At 42.3% G+C, this 16604-nt stretch overlaps 1 protein-coding gene across 1 annotated transcript in view; it reads right to left on the bottom strand.

The window, feature by feature from the left end:
• COL4A3 (collagen, type IV, alpha 3 (Goodpasture antigen)) overlaps positions 1-16604 on the bottom strand; it is a 187392-nt gene that overhangs the window by 36303 nt on the left and 134485 nt on the right. The window contains exons 25-32 of the mRNA XM_006861902.1: positions 16050-16232; positions 13974-14142; positions 13284-13376; positions 12182-12283; positions 6760-6857; positions 5441-5591; positions 4996-5109; positions 2358-2525 (exon numbers count right to left, since the gene is read on the bottom strand). Coding sequence (XP_006861964.1) covers positions 2358-2525; positions 4996-5109; positions 5441-5591; positions 6760-6857; positions 12182-12283; positions 13284-13376; positions 13974-14142; positions 16050-16232 — 1078 coding nt within the window. The remainder of the gene's footprint in view (positions 1-2357; positions 2526-4995; positions 5110-5440; positions 5592-6759; positions 6858-12181; positions 12284-13283; positions 13377-13973; positions 14143-16049; positions 16233-16604) is intronic.

Below are 16604 nucleotides of genomic sequence, written 5' to 3'. Positions count from 1 at the left end.
ATGTTCTTGATGTCATCCCACAACTCTTCTGTTCTTCGGTCTTTAGTGTTTAATGCATCAAATCTGTTCTTCAGATGGTCTCTAAATTCAGGTAGGATAAATTCAAGGTCATATTTTGGCTCTCGTGGACTTGTTTGCATTTTCTTCAGTTTCAGTTTGAATTGGCATATCAATAATTGATGGTCTGTTCCACAGTCTGCCCCTGGCCTTGTTTTCACTGATGATAATGGAGCTTTTCCATCTTGTCTTTCCACAGATGTAGTCAATTTAATTTCTATGTGTTCCATCTGGCGAGGTCCAAGTATATAGTCATCTGTTATGCTGTCTAAAGAAGGTATTTGAAATAAACAAATAATTTGTCTTGCAGAAATCTATCATTCGTTCTCTAGCATCATTTCTATCACCAAGTCCAAATTTTCCAACTATTGGTCCTTCCTTTTTGCTCCCTATTTTGCATTACAGTCACCAGTAACGACCCTGTATAGGGTTTTTGAGGAGCAGCTGGTGGGTTTGAGCCATTGACCTTGTGGGTCGAAGTCCAGTGCTAATCCTACAGCATCACACCAATCGTCCTTACACTAAATGCTTAAGGAATTCCAATCCTTCAAAAACACTTTCAGAAACACTGGAGAAGGCAATACTTCCTAATTCATTTTATAAAATCAATATTATTCTAATGCCCAAACCAGAAAAAGGCATCATACAAAACAAAAACTACAGATCAATGTTGTTGTTGTTAAGTGTCGTCGAGTTGCTTCCAATTCACAGCGATCTTGTTTAGGGCATCTGAGGAGTGGCTGGTGGGTTTGAGTCACTGACCTTGCAGTTCAAACCAACCTAGCTGCCCAGTGCATTATCTCATAGCACCACACCAGGACACCTACAGACCAATATTCCACATAAATTGTTGTTGTTGTTGTTATGCCCTCAAGTCCCTTCTGACTTAGGTTGTTCTTAGGTGCCATTGAGTGGGTACCGACTCACAGTCACCCTATGCACAACAGACTGAAACACTGCCTGGTCCTGGGATAGCCTCACAATTGTTGCCATGCTTGAGCCCACTGATGCTGCCACTTTGCCAATCCATCTTGATGGGGGTCTTCCTCTTTTTTTATGACCCTCCATCCTACCAAACATGATATCCTTCTCCAGAGACTGGTCCCTCCTGACAATATGTCCAAAGTATGAGAGATGAAGTTTTGCCATCCTGGTCTCCAAGAAGCACTTGGCTGCACTTCTTCCAACATGGATCTATTGGTTCTTTTGGCAGCCCATGGCACGTTCAATATTCTTCTCCAACACCATAACTCAAATGCTTCAATTCTTCTATGGCTTTCCTTATTCATTTTCCAGCTTTCACATGCATATGAGGTTACTGAAAATACCATGGCTTGGGTCAGGTGCACTTTAGTCCTCAAGCTGACAGCTTTGCTCTTTAACAGTTTAAAAAGATCTTGTGCAGAAGATTTGCCTAATGCAATATGTCGTTTGATTTCTTGACTGCTGCTTCTATGAGTGTTGATAGTTGATCCAAAAAGAATGAAGTCCTTGAGAACGTCACTCTTTTCTCTGTTGATAAGAATGTTGTTTATTGGTCCAGTGGTGAGGATTTTTGTTTTCTTTACATTGAGATGCAATCCGTACCAAAGGCTGTGCTCTTTGATCTTCATCAGTAAGTGTTTTAAGTCCTCTTCACTTGCAGCAAGCAAGGTTGTATCATCTGCAAATTGCAGGCTGTTAATGAGTCTTCCTCCAATCCTGATGCCACAGTTTTCTTCATATAATCCAGTGACCCTATATAGAGTTTCCAAGTAGCAGCAGGTGGGTTTTAACTATCAACCTTGTGGTTAAGCAGTTCAGTACAGCACCACACCAGGACTCCCATATGAATATGCTGTTGTTGTTGTGAAGAGCTGTTAAGTCGATTCCGACCCATAGTGACCCTGTATAGGGTTTCCAAGGAGTAGCTGGTGAGCTTGAACTGCTGACCTTGCAGTTCAAAGGGCTTTGCAGTCTGGCGCACTGACGCATAGTGCCACATAGATACTAAAATTCCCAACAAAATATTAGCAAACTGAATTTATAAATATATAAAAGAGATGATACAGCAAAAATATAGTCATATTCTGAGTAATTATTACATGCAACCATCTTACCACTAGCATTCCCCCACTGTCTGACCCATGGTTTCTTAAATAATTAAGAAGATAACTACATTAATGAAAAGAAAATGATAGAATCAAAGTTCTATGCCTACATTTAATTTATACTGACTTCTACCTTAAAAGAAAAGTGTGGAAGCAAATATTAAAAAAAAAACCAAACACACCAAGACCACACACAAGAAAGATAGCTACCTGGTGGGCCTAGGAATCCGGAATTTCCTGGGTATCCTTTTTGACCAGGTGGTCCCATCTCACCTTGATGACCTGGTATTCCTGGAGGGCCAGGTTCTCCAGGAAGTCCTGATCTATCCAAGCCGGGAATACCTGGGTCTCCTTTGGGACCTGTTTCACCTTGTCTTCCTATATATGAATGAATGAATGAGTTAGCAACCCAATGCTTTCCCCTCACCAACTCCAGAAATATTTTATGGGTGTAAATACTTAGCTGTGTGATTCTGGGGCAAACCACATAGTAATTAATATGCAATTAATTAATTACTCTTATATAATCTCTACAATCTCTCTGACTCTAATAGTCATTGTTTCAATAATTCATGCAGAAATATAAGCAGAGCATTTCTATCTCTTCTATTATCCTGCATGTGCATTCTGGGATTAAACTTTATTGTTGAATCTATTGAAGACACAAAGAACCTCTGATTCACATGAAGCTGAGCTGCTGGAAACATCTGTTAAATAGCACCAATACAACAACTAAATTCTTGGCCAAATTTTGTGTCTATATCCCAGAGACATTCACCCAGCTCTAAAGGATTTGTTCCCTGCAACAGTTCGGTCACAAGATCTGGTTGAGAGGTGCCAAAAAACGGTACATTTCTCATGATCCTAAATTCAGATTTAGTTTATGAATAAATCTCTTTATGACTTTTTTCTAAAGCTTTTTATTGTGAGCTTAGTGAAGATTCACAGAGCAGATTATCAGTTTAACATTTAAAAAGTCATACACTTCATTTCCTCTCAAGGATTGCAAACCTTCCACGTAACAACAATTCTCCCTGGGGTTCCTAATTCCACTCCACCTCCTTCCCAACCCTTCTAAACTTTGTCCTTAGGTAAATGTTGCCCTTTTGATCTTGAATCATTGCCCATTCCAATACTAGTATTGTTATCTCCCTTTATGAATCAGGCTGTGAACCTCAAGGTCAGCAGTTCGTAACTATCAGCTGTTCTGTGCGAGAAAGATGAGGCTTTCTGCTCCCGTAAAGATTTACAGCATCGGAAACCCTGTTCAAGGTCACTATGAGTCACAACCAACTCCACGGCACAAAACCACCACCACCACCTCTTCACTAAAAATGGGCTGGGAGAATGAGAGCCAATCCAATTTGAAGGGTGGCCAAGAGCTATGATCTTCAGTTCCTCTAATCTCTTTATGACCAGTAAGCCCCGACTTTTAAAACAGATTATTTTGAGTTTTGTTCCACATTTTCTCCCACTCTATCTGGACCCTTCTGATGTGATCCCTTTCAGAGCTGTTGGTTGCAATAACTAGGCAACATCTTGTTCTTCTGGTCTCCGAGTCGTGGAGACTGTTGCTCAAAGAATCATGGAATACCATCAGGGATCCATTGGACTAATTGATTCCAAAGGTCTTTCATTTCTATCACTCTTCTTTCTTCCACCCATGGAGAGACCAATAGTTGCACCTTAGATGGCTGCTCATGAACTTTTAAGATCCCAGACTCTACTCACTAAAGTAGGATATAGAGCATTGCCTTTGTGGACTATGTTATGCCAATTGCCCATGGTGTCCTATGAGACGATGGTTTATGGCCATTTAAAAAAAGTGATCTCTAAAACAATCAACTACTAATTTTAGTTTATAATGAGTTATCTTTGCATATGTTTATTCTTTCATTTTAATAAACTTCTGGAAGTATTAAAAGCAAAACCTGTTCTGACGATGATGCAATGGTTAAGTGCTGTTAACTGAAAAATTGGTGGTTCAAACCCACCAGCTGTTTCACAAGACAAAAGACTTGCTTATGTGCTCCTTTAAAGGATTACAGTCTAGGACATTCTATGGGGCAGTTCTAGTCTACCCTGTAGGGTTGCTAGGAGTCAGCGTTGACTTAATGACACATAACAACAGCAATATATACTCATACATATTTATCATTAGTGTTCAGATTGTCTTACATAAAAGACACAAATCAACTTGCCAAACCAATTTCAGGTCTCTTCTTCTATAGACGGTGTTGTTGTTAAGTGCCCTTGAGTTGTTCCAACTCATAGCGACCCTGTATAGGGTTTCTGAGAGCAGCTGGTGAGCTTGAACCACCAACCTTGTGATCCAAACCGACCTTGCAGTCCAGCGCATTAACTCACAGCACCACACCAGGACTCTTTTCCTATAGCTGATACACACTGCTGTATGCAAGCAGTCCATGATCAAACTTACTGTTATTGATCTCATAAAACGAGTAGAACTGCTTCGTAGGGTTTCTGAAACTGTATTTTTATAGAAGCAAACAGCATCATCTTTCTCCCTCAGAGCATCTCATGCAGCAGTCCAACACTTAACCCTCTGCACCAGCAGGACTCCTTGAATCCATGACAGTAAGGCTTTTATTTTTTGAAAGAGTGTTTCTTGATGAACAGTGATTGGGACTTATTGTTGGATTATTGTCGTGTGCCGTCGAGTCAATTCCGACCCACAGCGATCTTGTATAGGGTTTCCAAGGAACATCTGGTGGGCTTGAACCACCAACCTTGCAGGTAGTTTCTATCTTAAGCAGCAAAGCACCAAGCAGGAATCCAATGTCACTTGCCTGCCTAGTGCCTAGTGTGGAGATAGTCCTTCTCTTACCTTGTTTTCCTTTTAATCCATTTAAGCCTGGAAGTCCTTGGGTTCCCCTGGGACCCTCCATGCATATTCCTGGGGGGCCTTTTTCTCCAGCTGGCCCAGGGTATCCTGGATCTCCTGCAAAAAAGTCTCCAAGAATGTATCCAGGTGCTACAGACGAAGGCCCTAGACTTGTCATCTCGGTCATCCTTCTATCACCTGTATCTAATACCATAAATATGTCTTTTATAGAGGGCACTCATCATAAAGAAACGAAGGAAGGAAGAAGAAAGGCAGATGGACAAATAGGCCAGTGAGGTCAGATGGGAAAACCTTTGGATTCTGCAGATACTACTTACTGAGCTAAAACTGAGAGAAGGATTCTTCATCCTGAAAGCACCTACATTCAGTTTGCTGGAATTTAGCCAAGCTCACAGTGGGGATTAAGAATCACATTAGGTGGTCGTACCTCGTGGTCCATCAGACCCTTGATTGCCCGGGATTCCAGGGTGACCTAGAAGTCCAGGGAGTCCGATTTCTCCATTCTCCCCAGAATTGCCTCTTTCTCCTGGAAACCCAGGTTTTCCTGGTTCTCCAGGCATGGATAACCCTGGTTCTCCCTATTGCACAGAAATGTCATCGTATCAGTTAACACTCTGTAAACAAACCAACCGAGCAAACCAGAGCCCACTGCCATTGCATCAGTTCTGACGACTTAACAACAGCAAAATAGGGTTTGTTGTTGTTAAGTGCATTCGAGTCAGTCCCTACCCATAGCGACCCTGTATAGGGTTTTCAAGGAGCAGCTGGTGAGCCTGAATTGCCGACCTCTCAGTTCAAACCAATTTTGCAGTCCAGCGCATTAATCCACAGTGTCATACCAGGACTCCATATAAGATTTACAAGACTGTAAATCTTTATGGTAGCAGATTGCCTCATCTTTCTTCCAAGGGGTGGGTGGTGGATTTAAACCAATGTCTAATCCACGGTACCACCAGGGAACAGTCATATGTTGTTCTTAAGTGCCATCGAGTTCAAGTCCTTCTGGATTACTGAATGGTCTTTAGTGCTATTTACTTGAAAATCCTATCTCTGTTATGAAGATAAAACCCTATCTCTTTGGAAGGAGTTCTAGTGGTGCAGTGGGTTAAGCCTTGGACTGCTATCCAAAAGGGTGATGGTTCGAATCCACCAGTCACTTCTTGGGAGAAACACCAGACAGTCTGCTTCCATAAAGATTTAAGGCTTTGGTAACCCAAGGGAGCAATTCCACTCTGTCCTAGAGCGTCCCTAGGAATTGGAGTGGACTGGGCAGCCATGGCTTTGGTTTGGGTTTGTATATGTCCTTTTGACTTTTTCAAACTCAAGTTGTTGATTTTTTTCTCTATATAGAATTAGGACAGGCTCTGTAGCTCTCTCTTTTTCAGAAGACTGTGGAATTATCTATAAACAGAAAAATCAAGCTATGTTTACTTGTAATCATTTTATTGTGAGCTCTCCACATTTCTTTCTACACGTCTCCACTTTAAGCCCTTTGCTTCTGTGGTCATTAAGGGAGAAGAAATGTGAACCTGCCTTCGCACACCTCTGATTTTCCTTTCAAAAAGAGAGGAAAAGTCCGGACAATACAAAAAAAAGAAAGAAAGAAAGAAAAAAATGGGAAGAGACAAAGATATTCTTTATCAACATAAAAAATCATGAGGATTTGCATACCCCAGACCCACTTGTGTGTCTTAGCGTCATTACACTTCCCTCCCCCTTGTTCCTCTGACTTTGAACCTCACTGACCTTGGCTCCTTGCAGACCTGGCTTTCCTGGCTTCCCTGGACTTCCTATTTCTCCAGGACTACCGGCTGCTCCTTTTGCCCCTGGAAAACCTCGATCTCCTGTAAAGAAAATACAAACAGTAAAGGTTATTAGTCTAATTTAAAAGGTTCTGGCCAGTATATTTCATCTTTTATCTAAGGGTTTTATGGGACAAGCAGCCAGATAGGCCTTTATGAAGATCTGAATGATGAAAAAACCAACTAACAAATTACTATTGTCGTTAGGTGACGCTGAGTTGGTTTTGACTCATAGCGACCCTACGTACAACAAAACACTACCCGGTTCTACACCATCCTTATCATTGTTGTTATGTTTGAGCCCATTGCTGCAGTGACTGTGTTAGTCCATCTTGTTGAGGGTCTTCTTCTTTGTTGACACCCTCCCCCCGTCAATTTACCAAGCGTGATGTCCTTCTCCAGGGACTGGTCCCTCCTGACAACATGTCCAAAGTACAAGAGACAAAGTTTCATCATTACTACCAAGGAGCAATATGGCTGTACATCTTTTTTTTTTTTTAAGAAAGCAATTACTATTTTTATCTCCCTGCCTTCCTATTCTTCCTGCTGCCAAAAGAACCAACAGATCTGTGTTGGAAGAAGTGCAGCCAAGTGCTCCTTGGAGGTCAGGATGGCCAAACTTCGTCTCTCATACTTCAGACATATTGTCAGGAGGGACCAGTAGCTGGAGAAGGTTATCATGTTTAGTAAGGTGGAGGGTCAGAGAAAAAGAGGAAGACCCCCAGTGAGATAGATTGGCAAAGTGGCAGCATCAGTGGGCTCAAGCATGGCAACGTTTGTGAGGATGGCCCAGGACCAGGCAGTGTTTTGTTCTGTTGTGCATAGGGTTGCTATGAGTTGGTATCGACTCGATGGCACCTAACAACAACAACAACAACGTTCTTCTTAACTGCCTTCTCTATCACTCAAATTAGCATGTGTCTACACTCTACCCAGTGAGTAATTCTCCCTTGCCTACAACCCGCCCCTAGTAACCATTATAGAATGTTTAGTGTAGAATAAAAACCTTTTCTTGACTTATTACAAGAGTAATCTCATACAATATGTCATTTTGTGATCAACTGATTTCACTCAGTACTGCCCTCCAAGCTCCTCCAGGTTATATGGTATTTTGCAGATTCATCTTTACTCTTAGTGCTACACAATATTCCACTGTGTGCATATACCAAAGTTTGTTCAACCATTCCTTTGCTGATGGGTATCTAAGCTGTCTCCATCTTTTTGGCTATTGGAAATAATCCTGTAATGAACATGGGTGTGCATATATCTCTGTGTACTGGATCTTATTTCTTGAGGCTATATGCCAAGTAGAGAGATTGATGGGTTATATGGGATTTCTATTTCCAACCTTCTGAGAAAGTGCCATACCGTTTCCACATGGTTGCACAATTTTACAGACCCACTAGCATTATCGAAGGGTCCCAGACTCTCCACACATCTCCAGCATCTGTTGTTTCTGTTGTCTTTTAACTTAGCTCTTAATGCTGGGGTGAGATGATGATACCTCATTGTTTTTTTGGTTTGCTCCTCTCTAATGGCTAGCAGCCAAGAGCATTTCTTCTTGTTTGTGGACCACCTGAATGTCTTCTTGAATGATGTGTTTATGTCCTCTGCCCTTTTTATAAAATGGATTATTTGTCTTCTTCTTATTGAGGTGTTGAAATATTCTACCAATTTTATATAGTAGCTCCTCATCTGATAGGTTATTGTCTCGGTTTTTCCCCAAGTCTGTAGGTTCTCTTGCTCTCTTTTTAAACATTGACTGAAAACTTCCCATATAGTATGAAAAATCAGTAGGTTACCATACAAGAAGCTCAAGAAATCACATACAGGCCAGATCTCTACCCCCTGAATTGCTGTAGGTTCTCTTTTTACTTTTTGGTGAAATCTTTTGATGCTCGTGTCTTAATTTTTAGGAGGTCCTGGTCATCTAATTTGTCTTGTGGTTTGTGTGTTGTCAGTTATATGTGATGGTGTATTTATGCCATGTATCAGAGTCCCTAAGTTTGTCCCTATTTTTTCATTGATGGTCTTTATAGTTCTAAGTTTTACACTTAGGTCTGGCTATATTTCCAAAACAGATTAACTGTTATATTTTTGTTTGTTTGTTAAGTGCCGTCGAGTCGGTTCCGACCCATAGCGACCCTGTACAGGGTTTCCGAGGGTGTAAATCCTTACGGGAGTAGAAAGCCTCATCTTTCTCCCATGGAGCGGCTGGTAGTTTCGAACCGCTGACCTTAAGGTTCGCAGCCGGATTCGTAACCACTACGCTACCAGAACTGTTATATTAGCAATTAAAAAAAATCCAACTTCATGAAGGGGCTAGCTGGTTTGAAGTGCAGGGAGGTGTGTATGAACTCCCAAACTTGCAGCTGTTACTCATTTGACCTAGCTTGTATGGCTAGGGCTGAGCTGACCAGAACCCGACCAGAAGAAGATAAAGATGTCTGATAGTGTGAGCAAGTGTAAAATTACTACAGTTTGATGGACTGGACTTTTGCTTAAGGATGCAATTGCTCAAAAGCCCAACCAGAATGGAAAATTTGTCAAGGAGCATGCTTGTCTCCTCAGTGTACCAGGTTGGTAGGGATGGGACACTGGCTTACAAAACTGGAGCAGGGGGTCGGGGGCGGGTGGGTGGTGGGGAGCTATAAAGGCATGAAGTGGTTGGCTTACAAGCTTTCATGGGTTTCAGAATAAGGGGGATGAGGTAGAATCCCCACTGAATAGTTTGCCTCTTTTTCAGCTGGGTCTGGTGAAAGGGGTTGGGGGATGATGCTGACAGGATTTTATGATTCAATTGTAAGTAATTGTTAGCAGGATAAATTGTGATTGTCAAAACTGTAATTGTAGAAGATGTATAACAAAAAGCGGGGAGTTGTTAGTCTTTCATTTCAGGAACAGTCGACCCCAGGACCATCAAGAAGGAAGAGCATGAGTGGAGCGTGGGATTCTACCTAGAACAGTGACGGCAGAGATGGTGGCAGAGGTGGTGGCATGGAGAGACACAGCAGCTGTAGGCTCTAGGCCCATAGACAGAGTAGGGCTGTGTGCCGCTGGGCAGGAGGCTGGCTTGTAGAAGGTACTCTTTGGACATTTAAATGAATACATAGTTTTTGTTTTTCTTTGTTTTGTATGTGTGCATCAAATATTTTTGCTTTGTTCATTTGTGAAATATAAAATATAAATGGGGAACCACAGAAAGGAAGTAGGAGAACTGTTCTTTCAGTGAAGGGATTGCAATCATTGAGATGAAACAAAATGTATGATTCATTGAATGTAAAACTGATGATTTTGTCAGTAAATCTTCAGTCAAGTCACAATATAAAGTGTGTGTGTGTGTGTGTGTGTGGGAACAAACCAACTCCAGCTGAAAACGTTGTAGAGTTACGCAAAGATGGTGGTCACCTAATAACGCAGATACAACAGATGCATCTCAATTGTTCTTGAAAATGCTTAACTTTATGCTATGTGAACTTAGTGAAAAATTCAATTCTAAATCAGATTGCATTGGTCCCAGAGAGGAAGTGAGACAATACCTTCCATTTCACATCCTCATAAACTGACATGCAGTAATACTGGTGACATGTTAGCCTGAAGTGCAACATCAAAAACAGGCATCTCTTTTGACAAATGTTTTCCTATGTCTAAAAAATAAATCATAGATGGTTATCATTCTTTGAGTGGGGTGTCTTTTTTTCCACCTAAGGGGAAATGCTGCCAAAAAAATCAGAGGCTGAGATCTCAGACAGTAACCTGAGACCCAAAGAATGCTAACATCTATGATTGATTTTTCAGGCATAGGAAAATTGACCATTTGTGTTTATAATACTTCCTTTCTTTTCTGCCCCACTATCCATCTGCCAGTTTTTTCGTATTGTGTTTCAAATACCAGTAGGGTTGGCCATCGTAGACAACAGAGCTTCCAGACTAAGACAGACTGATAAACTAAGTAAGGCTTGGCTATCTACTTCTGAAAATTAGCCACTGAAAACTCCATGATCACAAGCAAACATTACTGAACTAGCTTGCTTTGCACTCAGCATTAGAGGAGCAATGCTGAGAGGAGGGCATCATGTTGGGAGAAGCATTAGGCCATTGAGGGTGAGGCAGATGCTAAGTGAGATGGATTGGAACAATGGTCCCAATGATGGATTTACACATGCCAGTAATCATGTGGAGTCCTGGTGTGGTGCTGTAGGACAAGTCCTGGACACAAGGTTGGTTTGAACTGCAAGGTTGGTGGTTCAAACTCACCAGCTGCTTCTCAGAAACCCTATACAGGGTCACTATGAGTTGGTACTGACTCGACGGCACTTAACAACAGTAGTAATCACGAGGATGACATACTGTTGTCGCTGTTAAGTGCCACTGAGTTGGTACCAAGTCATAGCGGCCCTATGCACAAAAGAACGAAACACTGCCTGGTCCTGGACCAACTTCACAATCATTGCTACACCTGAACCCATTGCTGCTGTCGTTGTCCCAATCCATCTCACTAGGGGTCTTCCTCTTTTCCTCCAACCTTCCACTTTACCAAACATGATATCCTTCTCCAAGGACTGGTTCTTCCTGACAGTATGTTCGAAGTATGAGAGACAGAGTCTAACCATCCTGACTTCCAGGGAGCCTTCTGGCTGTATTTCTTCCAACACAAATTTGTTTACTCTTTTGGCAGCCCATGACACTTTTAATATTCTCCTCCAACACCATAACTCAAATGCATCAATTCTTCTATGGTGTTCCAACTTTCATATGCATGTAAGGAGATTGAAAACACCTTGGTTTGGGTCAGAAGGCTCACCTTAGTCCTCAAGCTGACATCTTTGCTTTTGAACACTTTGAATAGGTCTTGTGCAGCAGATTTGCCCACTGCAGTAGGACCAGGACATGCTTCCTTCTGTTGTATGTGGAGCTGACATGCGTCATGGTCTATGGCAGTGGTTTATTCATCTACCCACCACCCATCCACCCGTCCATCCATCCATCTAGATCTATCTTCTAGATTATCAGATAAATAACTAGAGCTAAGAAATGTAGTAAGTTTTAAAAAACAAAAGCCTATTAAGAAGTAAAGGAAAAGAATTTCCCATAATCCCACAATCAAGAAGAAACCATGACTGTCATTTTGATGACTTTCTTTTCAGTTTATACCCCAAGCCTTTAAACCAATGTGATTGAGATGACGTAGTGATAAATAAATGTGACTTCTGCTTTTGTTTAAGACTTTCCCATTTCGTATTTTGGGGAAATAACATTTTAAAGGCATGACAGAGGTTTCCTTTCTTTCTTATGCACTTGTATGCGTTTACACTTTCGGAATGGCCACAGTGCATCTTACAGTTCAAAACGTTAAAAACTTTTACCCTTAGGTCCAGGGGGGCCAGGAACTCCAATTCCTGGAATCCCTGGTTCACCGTCAGGCCCTGGGAGACCTGGTTCACATGTTCCCACCGGCCCTGGGATTCCTGAAAAACATACAAACCCATTAACCTCAGCAACTTTTCTCCATCCTGTCTTATAACCCAATGTCTCAATCCTTTCTTTCATTCCCACACTATCTGGAGACTAAGAAAGTTTACAGCCTTTGTATCTTGTTCTCCACCTTTACCCTATGGACTAATAAATGAAGGACTGCAAAGTTCCAAGGGAGAAGAGCAAAGTGCGGGACCCTATCCAGAGAAGCAGTGACACCAGAAATGGAGGCAGAGACGATGACTTGGAGAGATGGAGCGGCTGGGGACTCTGGACTCGGGGAGGGAGAAGGGCTGAGTGCTGACGGCCAGGGGGCAGGCTTGTGGGGTGTACCCTTTGGTTGTTTATTCCTGAGTACTTCAGCGTACATCCAAAAAATAAAAAAACAACAAAAAAAGAGGGAATGGAAGCAAATGCCATTGAATGATGATGCATAGAGGGACTGTTAATCCCCTGTAAACTATCATCCAATTTACAATAAAAACTTTATATATATATAATTTAATTACTAAAAATACACATTCTAGGACCTCCTTGTGTGTGTAAAAGCTAAAGAGTTAAATTTCTTCATGAAGGACCTGTGGGAAGACCCTGCTAACCACTGAGATGGCTTTTCTCCCTTACCCCAAAATCATTGAAGAGTGTTATGTTCTAGAATTTCTCACATCAATTCTCTTTTGGAGACACACCAGGGAGGAAGACCCTGTATTTTCATGCAGATTATGTGGTCTTTATAAATTGTGCAGCTCCTTGTGCATTTGTCAGCCCTGTGTGTGCACTATATGTGTGCTCATTATTTACCCAAATGCGTTATCTGCAGAAAACATGGTGATTTAGATAACCTCAAAGGACAACAACAGCAAGTCCTTGCTTGCCTGTTTGCTACCTCATATGACCCTTTTGAAACCAAAATGAATGATTATTTTTCCTTATAATGGGAATGGCATTTTGCCAAGGAAGTTAAGGTTCCGATCTGACAAAAGGGATACTTACCAGGTGGACCCCGGGGGCCAGATTGGCCGGGGGACCCTGCAGGTCCTGGGGGGCCTGGGACTGCTGTTGAAACAGTGAGTTCTCCTTTTGGACCTTAAGAAAATGTGTGATCATAGGATGTGGCATGCATATTGTAACCTTTCTTGCTCTTAGAGGGAAAAAAATATGGTTAGAAATGATTTATGAAAAATATTCCAAGAAAAATAAAAAATTGTCTCCATTTCCCACAGCTTTTTCAACTAGCTTCCATATGAATGATCCATAGAAATTTTCTCAATCAACAAATATTTACAGGAGGTGTGGTGTGCTGCAAGATAATGCACTGGACTGCAAGGTCAGTTTGAACCGCAAAGTCTATGGGTCAAATGCACCAGTCACTCCTCAGAAACCCTATACATGGTCTCTGTGGGTCGGAACTGACTTGACGGCACTTAATAACAACAACAACTAATCTCTGAATCTTATTTTAATGAACAGTCCAGTATGCTGATGTATTAAATAAAGGAGCCCTTTCTACAAAATCAATTTTCTCTTACATATCAACAGGTTCTTTCTCACTGCCTAAGAGTTGACACATTCTATTGATTTGAAGCAGGTTTCTGTAGCTTCACTGGTCTTGGCAGTGATTCCGTAACTGAGACTGACATTCCCCTCCAAAGTAAAACAGGAATGGTTAGAAAACTAACCAACCGACTTCTCCTGGAGGTCCAGGCGCTCCAGGTGCACCTTGCTCGCCTTTTGAACCTGGCTGTCCTTGGGGTCCAGAGTCAGGTGGTCCTGCTGGTCCTGCTGGTCCCGGGGGTCCAGGAGTGCCAAGATTCCCTGGAGGACCCCGGTCCCCCTTCTCACCACTCAGGGCCTGTGAAAATAGGGGTCTTTCTGGAGAGTGCTTCGTGTCTGCCCAACGCCCCCCCCAATATAAAAACACTGTTGTCTAGTCAATTCCAGGACTGTGGTGACTCTAATAATCACTGGACTTCAAACCACAACGTTGGCAGTTCAAGCCCACCAGTGGCTCTGAGGGAGAAAGATGAGGCAAAGATGTACAGCCTCAGGGTGCTATGAATTGGAACCGATTTGACAGCCTGTGGGTTAATGCGCCAGACTGCAAAGCCGTTTGAACTGCAAGGTTGGTGGTTCAAGCTCACCAGCTGCTCCTTGGAAACCCTATACAGAGTCGCTGTGGGTCGGAATCGACTCGATGGCACTTTACAACAACAACAATAACAGCTAGTTAATTCCAACTCATAGCCACCCTACACGACAGAGCAGGACTGCTCCACAGAGCTTCCAAGACTGTAATCTCTATAGAAGCAGACTGCCTGGTATTTCTCCTGTTGAGTCACCGGTGGGTTTGAAAGGCTGATCTTTCTCATTTCGAAGTTAAGCGCTTAACCACTGCATCACCAGAGCTCCTAACATAATAGATGCCGTTGCTGTTGTTAAGTGCCGTTGAGTCGGTACCAACTCATAGTGACCCGATACAGGGCTTCTAAGGAGCAGCTGGTAGGTTTGAACTGATAGAAATTCAGTGCTTACCCTAAGCGTCATACCAGGATTGCTGTTACTGCTGTTAAGTGCCATTGAGTCATTCCAACCCATGGTGGCCCTGTATGGGGTTTCCAAGGAGCAGCTGGTGAGCTTCAACTGCCGATGTTGTGGTTCAAATTGGCATAACCCACAGCGCCACACCAGGACCACTGAGTTCACAATCAACTGGTATATATTGGGAATCAGTACTAACATAATGGAGTCACTGGGTTAAACATTGGGCTGTTCACTGAGATGTCGGTGGTTCAAATCCCCAGAGCTATCTTGGAAGAGAGGCTAATACTGACTTCTGAACTGCCACAACCCATGAAAACCCTAGGGAGCAAGTTCTACTCTGACATACTTGGGGTTGCCGTTCGTCAGAACTGACTCCACAGCAACTGGTTTGTCATCGTTGTCTAATTATAAAAATAGAAGCAACATACGGTTTCTGCTGCTTTGTTCCTTTTGAATTTCACAACGTTTCATTCACTTGAAACTGTCTCGACTCACACTCGAAAGGTTCTACAATGGTATACCGTCTACATGATAAAAGCAAACTCATGGCCCTCAACTCCATTCTGATCCTACGTGTTATAGAGCAGAAGTAAGTTCCATAAAGTTTTCTTGACGGTAATCTTTATGGCAACAGACTGCCAGGCCATTCTTCCGTGGTGCAGCCGGGTGGATCAGAACCACCAACCTTTCAGTTAGTTGTTGTTAAGTTCTGTTGAGTTGGTTCTGTCTCATAGCGACACTGTGCAGGTTTCTGAGGAGCAGCTGGTGATTTTGAACCACTGACCTTGTGGTTAGCAGTCCAGTGCTTAACTTACAGTGCCAACAGGGCTCCTTTCACGACAAGACATAAAGCACCACACATTAGCGACCTGATTTTCTTTCCTTCACCTTCTAAAAGGTCTTTTCCAGTTTGACAGAAAAGCGAGTGAGATGCAGGAGTCCTGGTTGTGGTGCTGTAGCATCAACACTGGACTGCTAACCATAAGGTCGGCGGTTCAAACTCACCAGCTGCTCCTTGGAAACCCAATCAAGGTCACCATGAGTTGGAACCGACTTGATGGCACTTAACAACAACAACAACAACAGCAACAACAACAAAGTGAGATGCAGATGGAATCTTCCTAGGATGGATCTTGTGGAAGGAAATCACATGATCGCCTGACTTCAGATGATTCGTGTGCAGGGACTGTTAGTGGGACAATGTTGGTCAATACAGACCTGTTGGCCTTTAGGTCCTGGGAGTCCTTTCACTCCGGGAGTCCCAGGCATTCCATCGGAGCCCTTTCTTCCCGGTTGACCTCTGACTCCAGGATCTCCTGGGGCACCCATCTGCCCCACTGGTGGAGATGATTCTCCTTTTTCCCCTTTCAATCCAGGGTCACCCTGAGCTCCCGGGAACCCCTAGGGCAGGAAGAAACAAGTCTGCACTGAATTAAGATTATGGGTCCTGTGACAATCTTAAAACAAAGGCAATGAGAACTTTTCCATCTTCATGAAAACATGGATTTTTTTAGACACTTTCTTGACTCACAAATACAGTTTCAATTCTTTTGAAAATAAAAGGATTCAATTAGATAGTAGAACTCATTGTAATATCCACAATAATATAACTCAATATGCTACAACAATCATAATTCAGATTGTGTTGGAGTACTGGTAAATTTTAACATGTGTCTCAGGATGATCTTATTTCAATATATCTATTCATATATGACTGTCAGATTTCCTATAATAACCTGATTTTTAACTTTTTAAAAAGCTTTGAGGTCAGTT

The sequence above is a fragment of the Chrysochloris asiatica genome, unplaced genomic scaffold, assembly GCF_000296735.1.
Source record: "Chrysochloris asiatica unplaced genomic scaffold, ChrAsi1.0 scaffold00044, whole genome shotgun sequence".
In the NCBI taxonomy this organism is placed as follows: domain Eukaryota; kingdom Metazoa; phylum Chordata; class Mammalia; order Afrosoricida; family Chrysochloridae; genus Chrysochloris; species Chrysochloris asiatica.
This window is presented reverse-complemented; position numbering and strand designations above follow the sequence as displayed.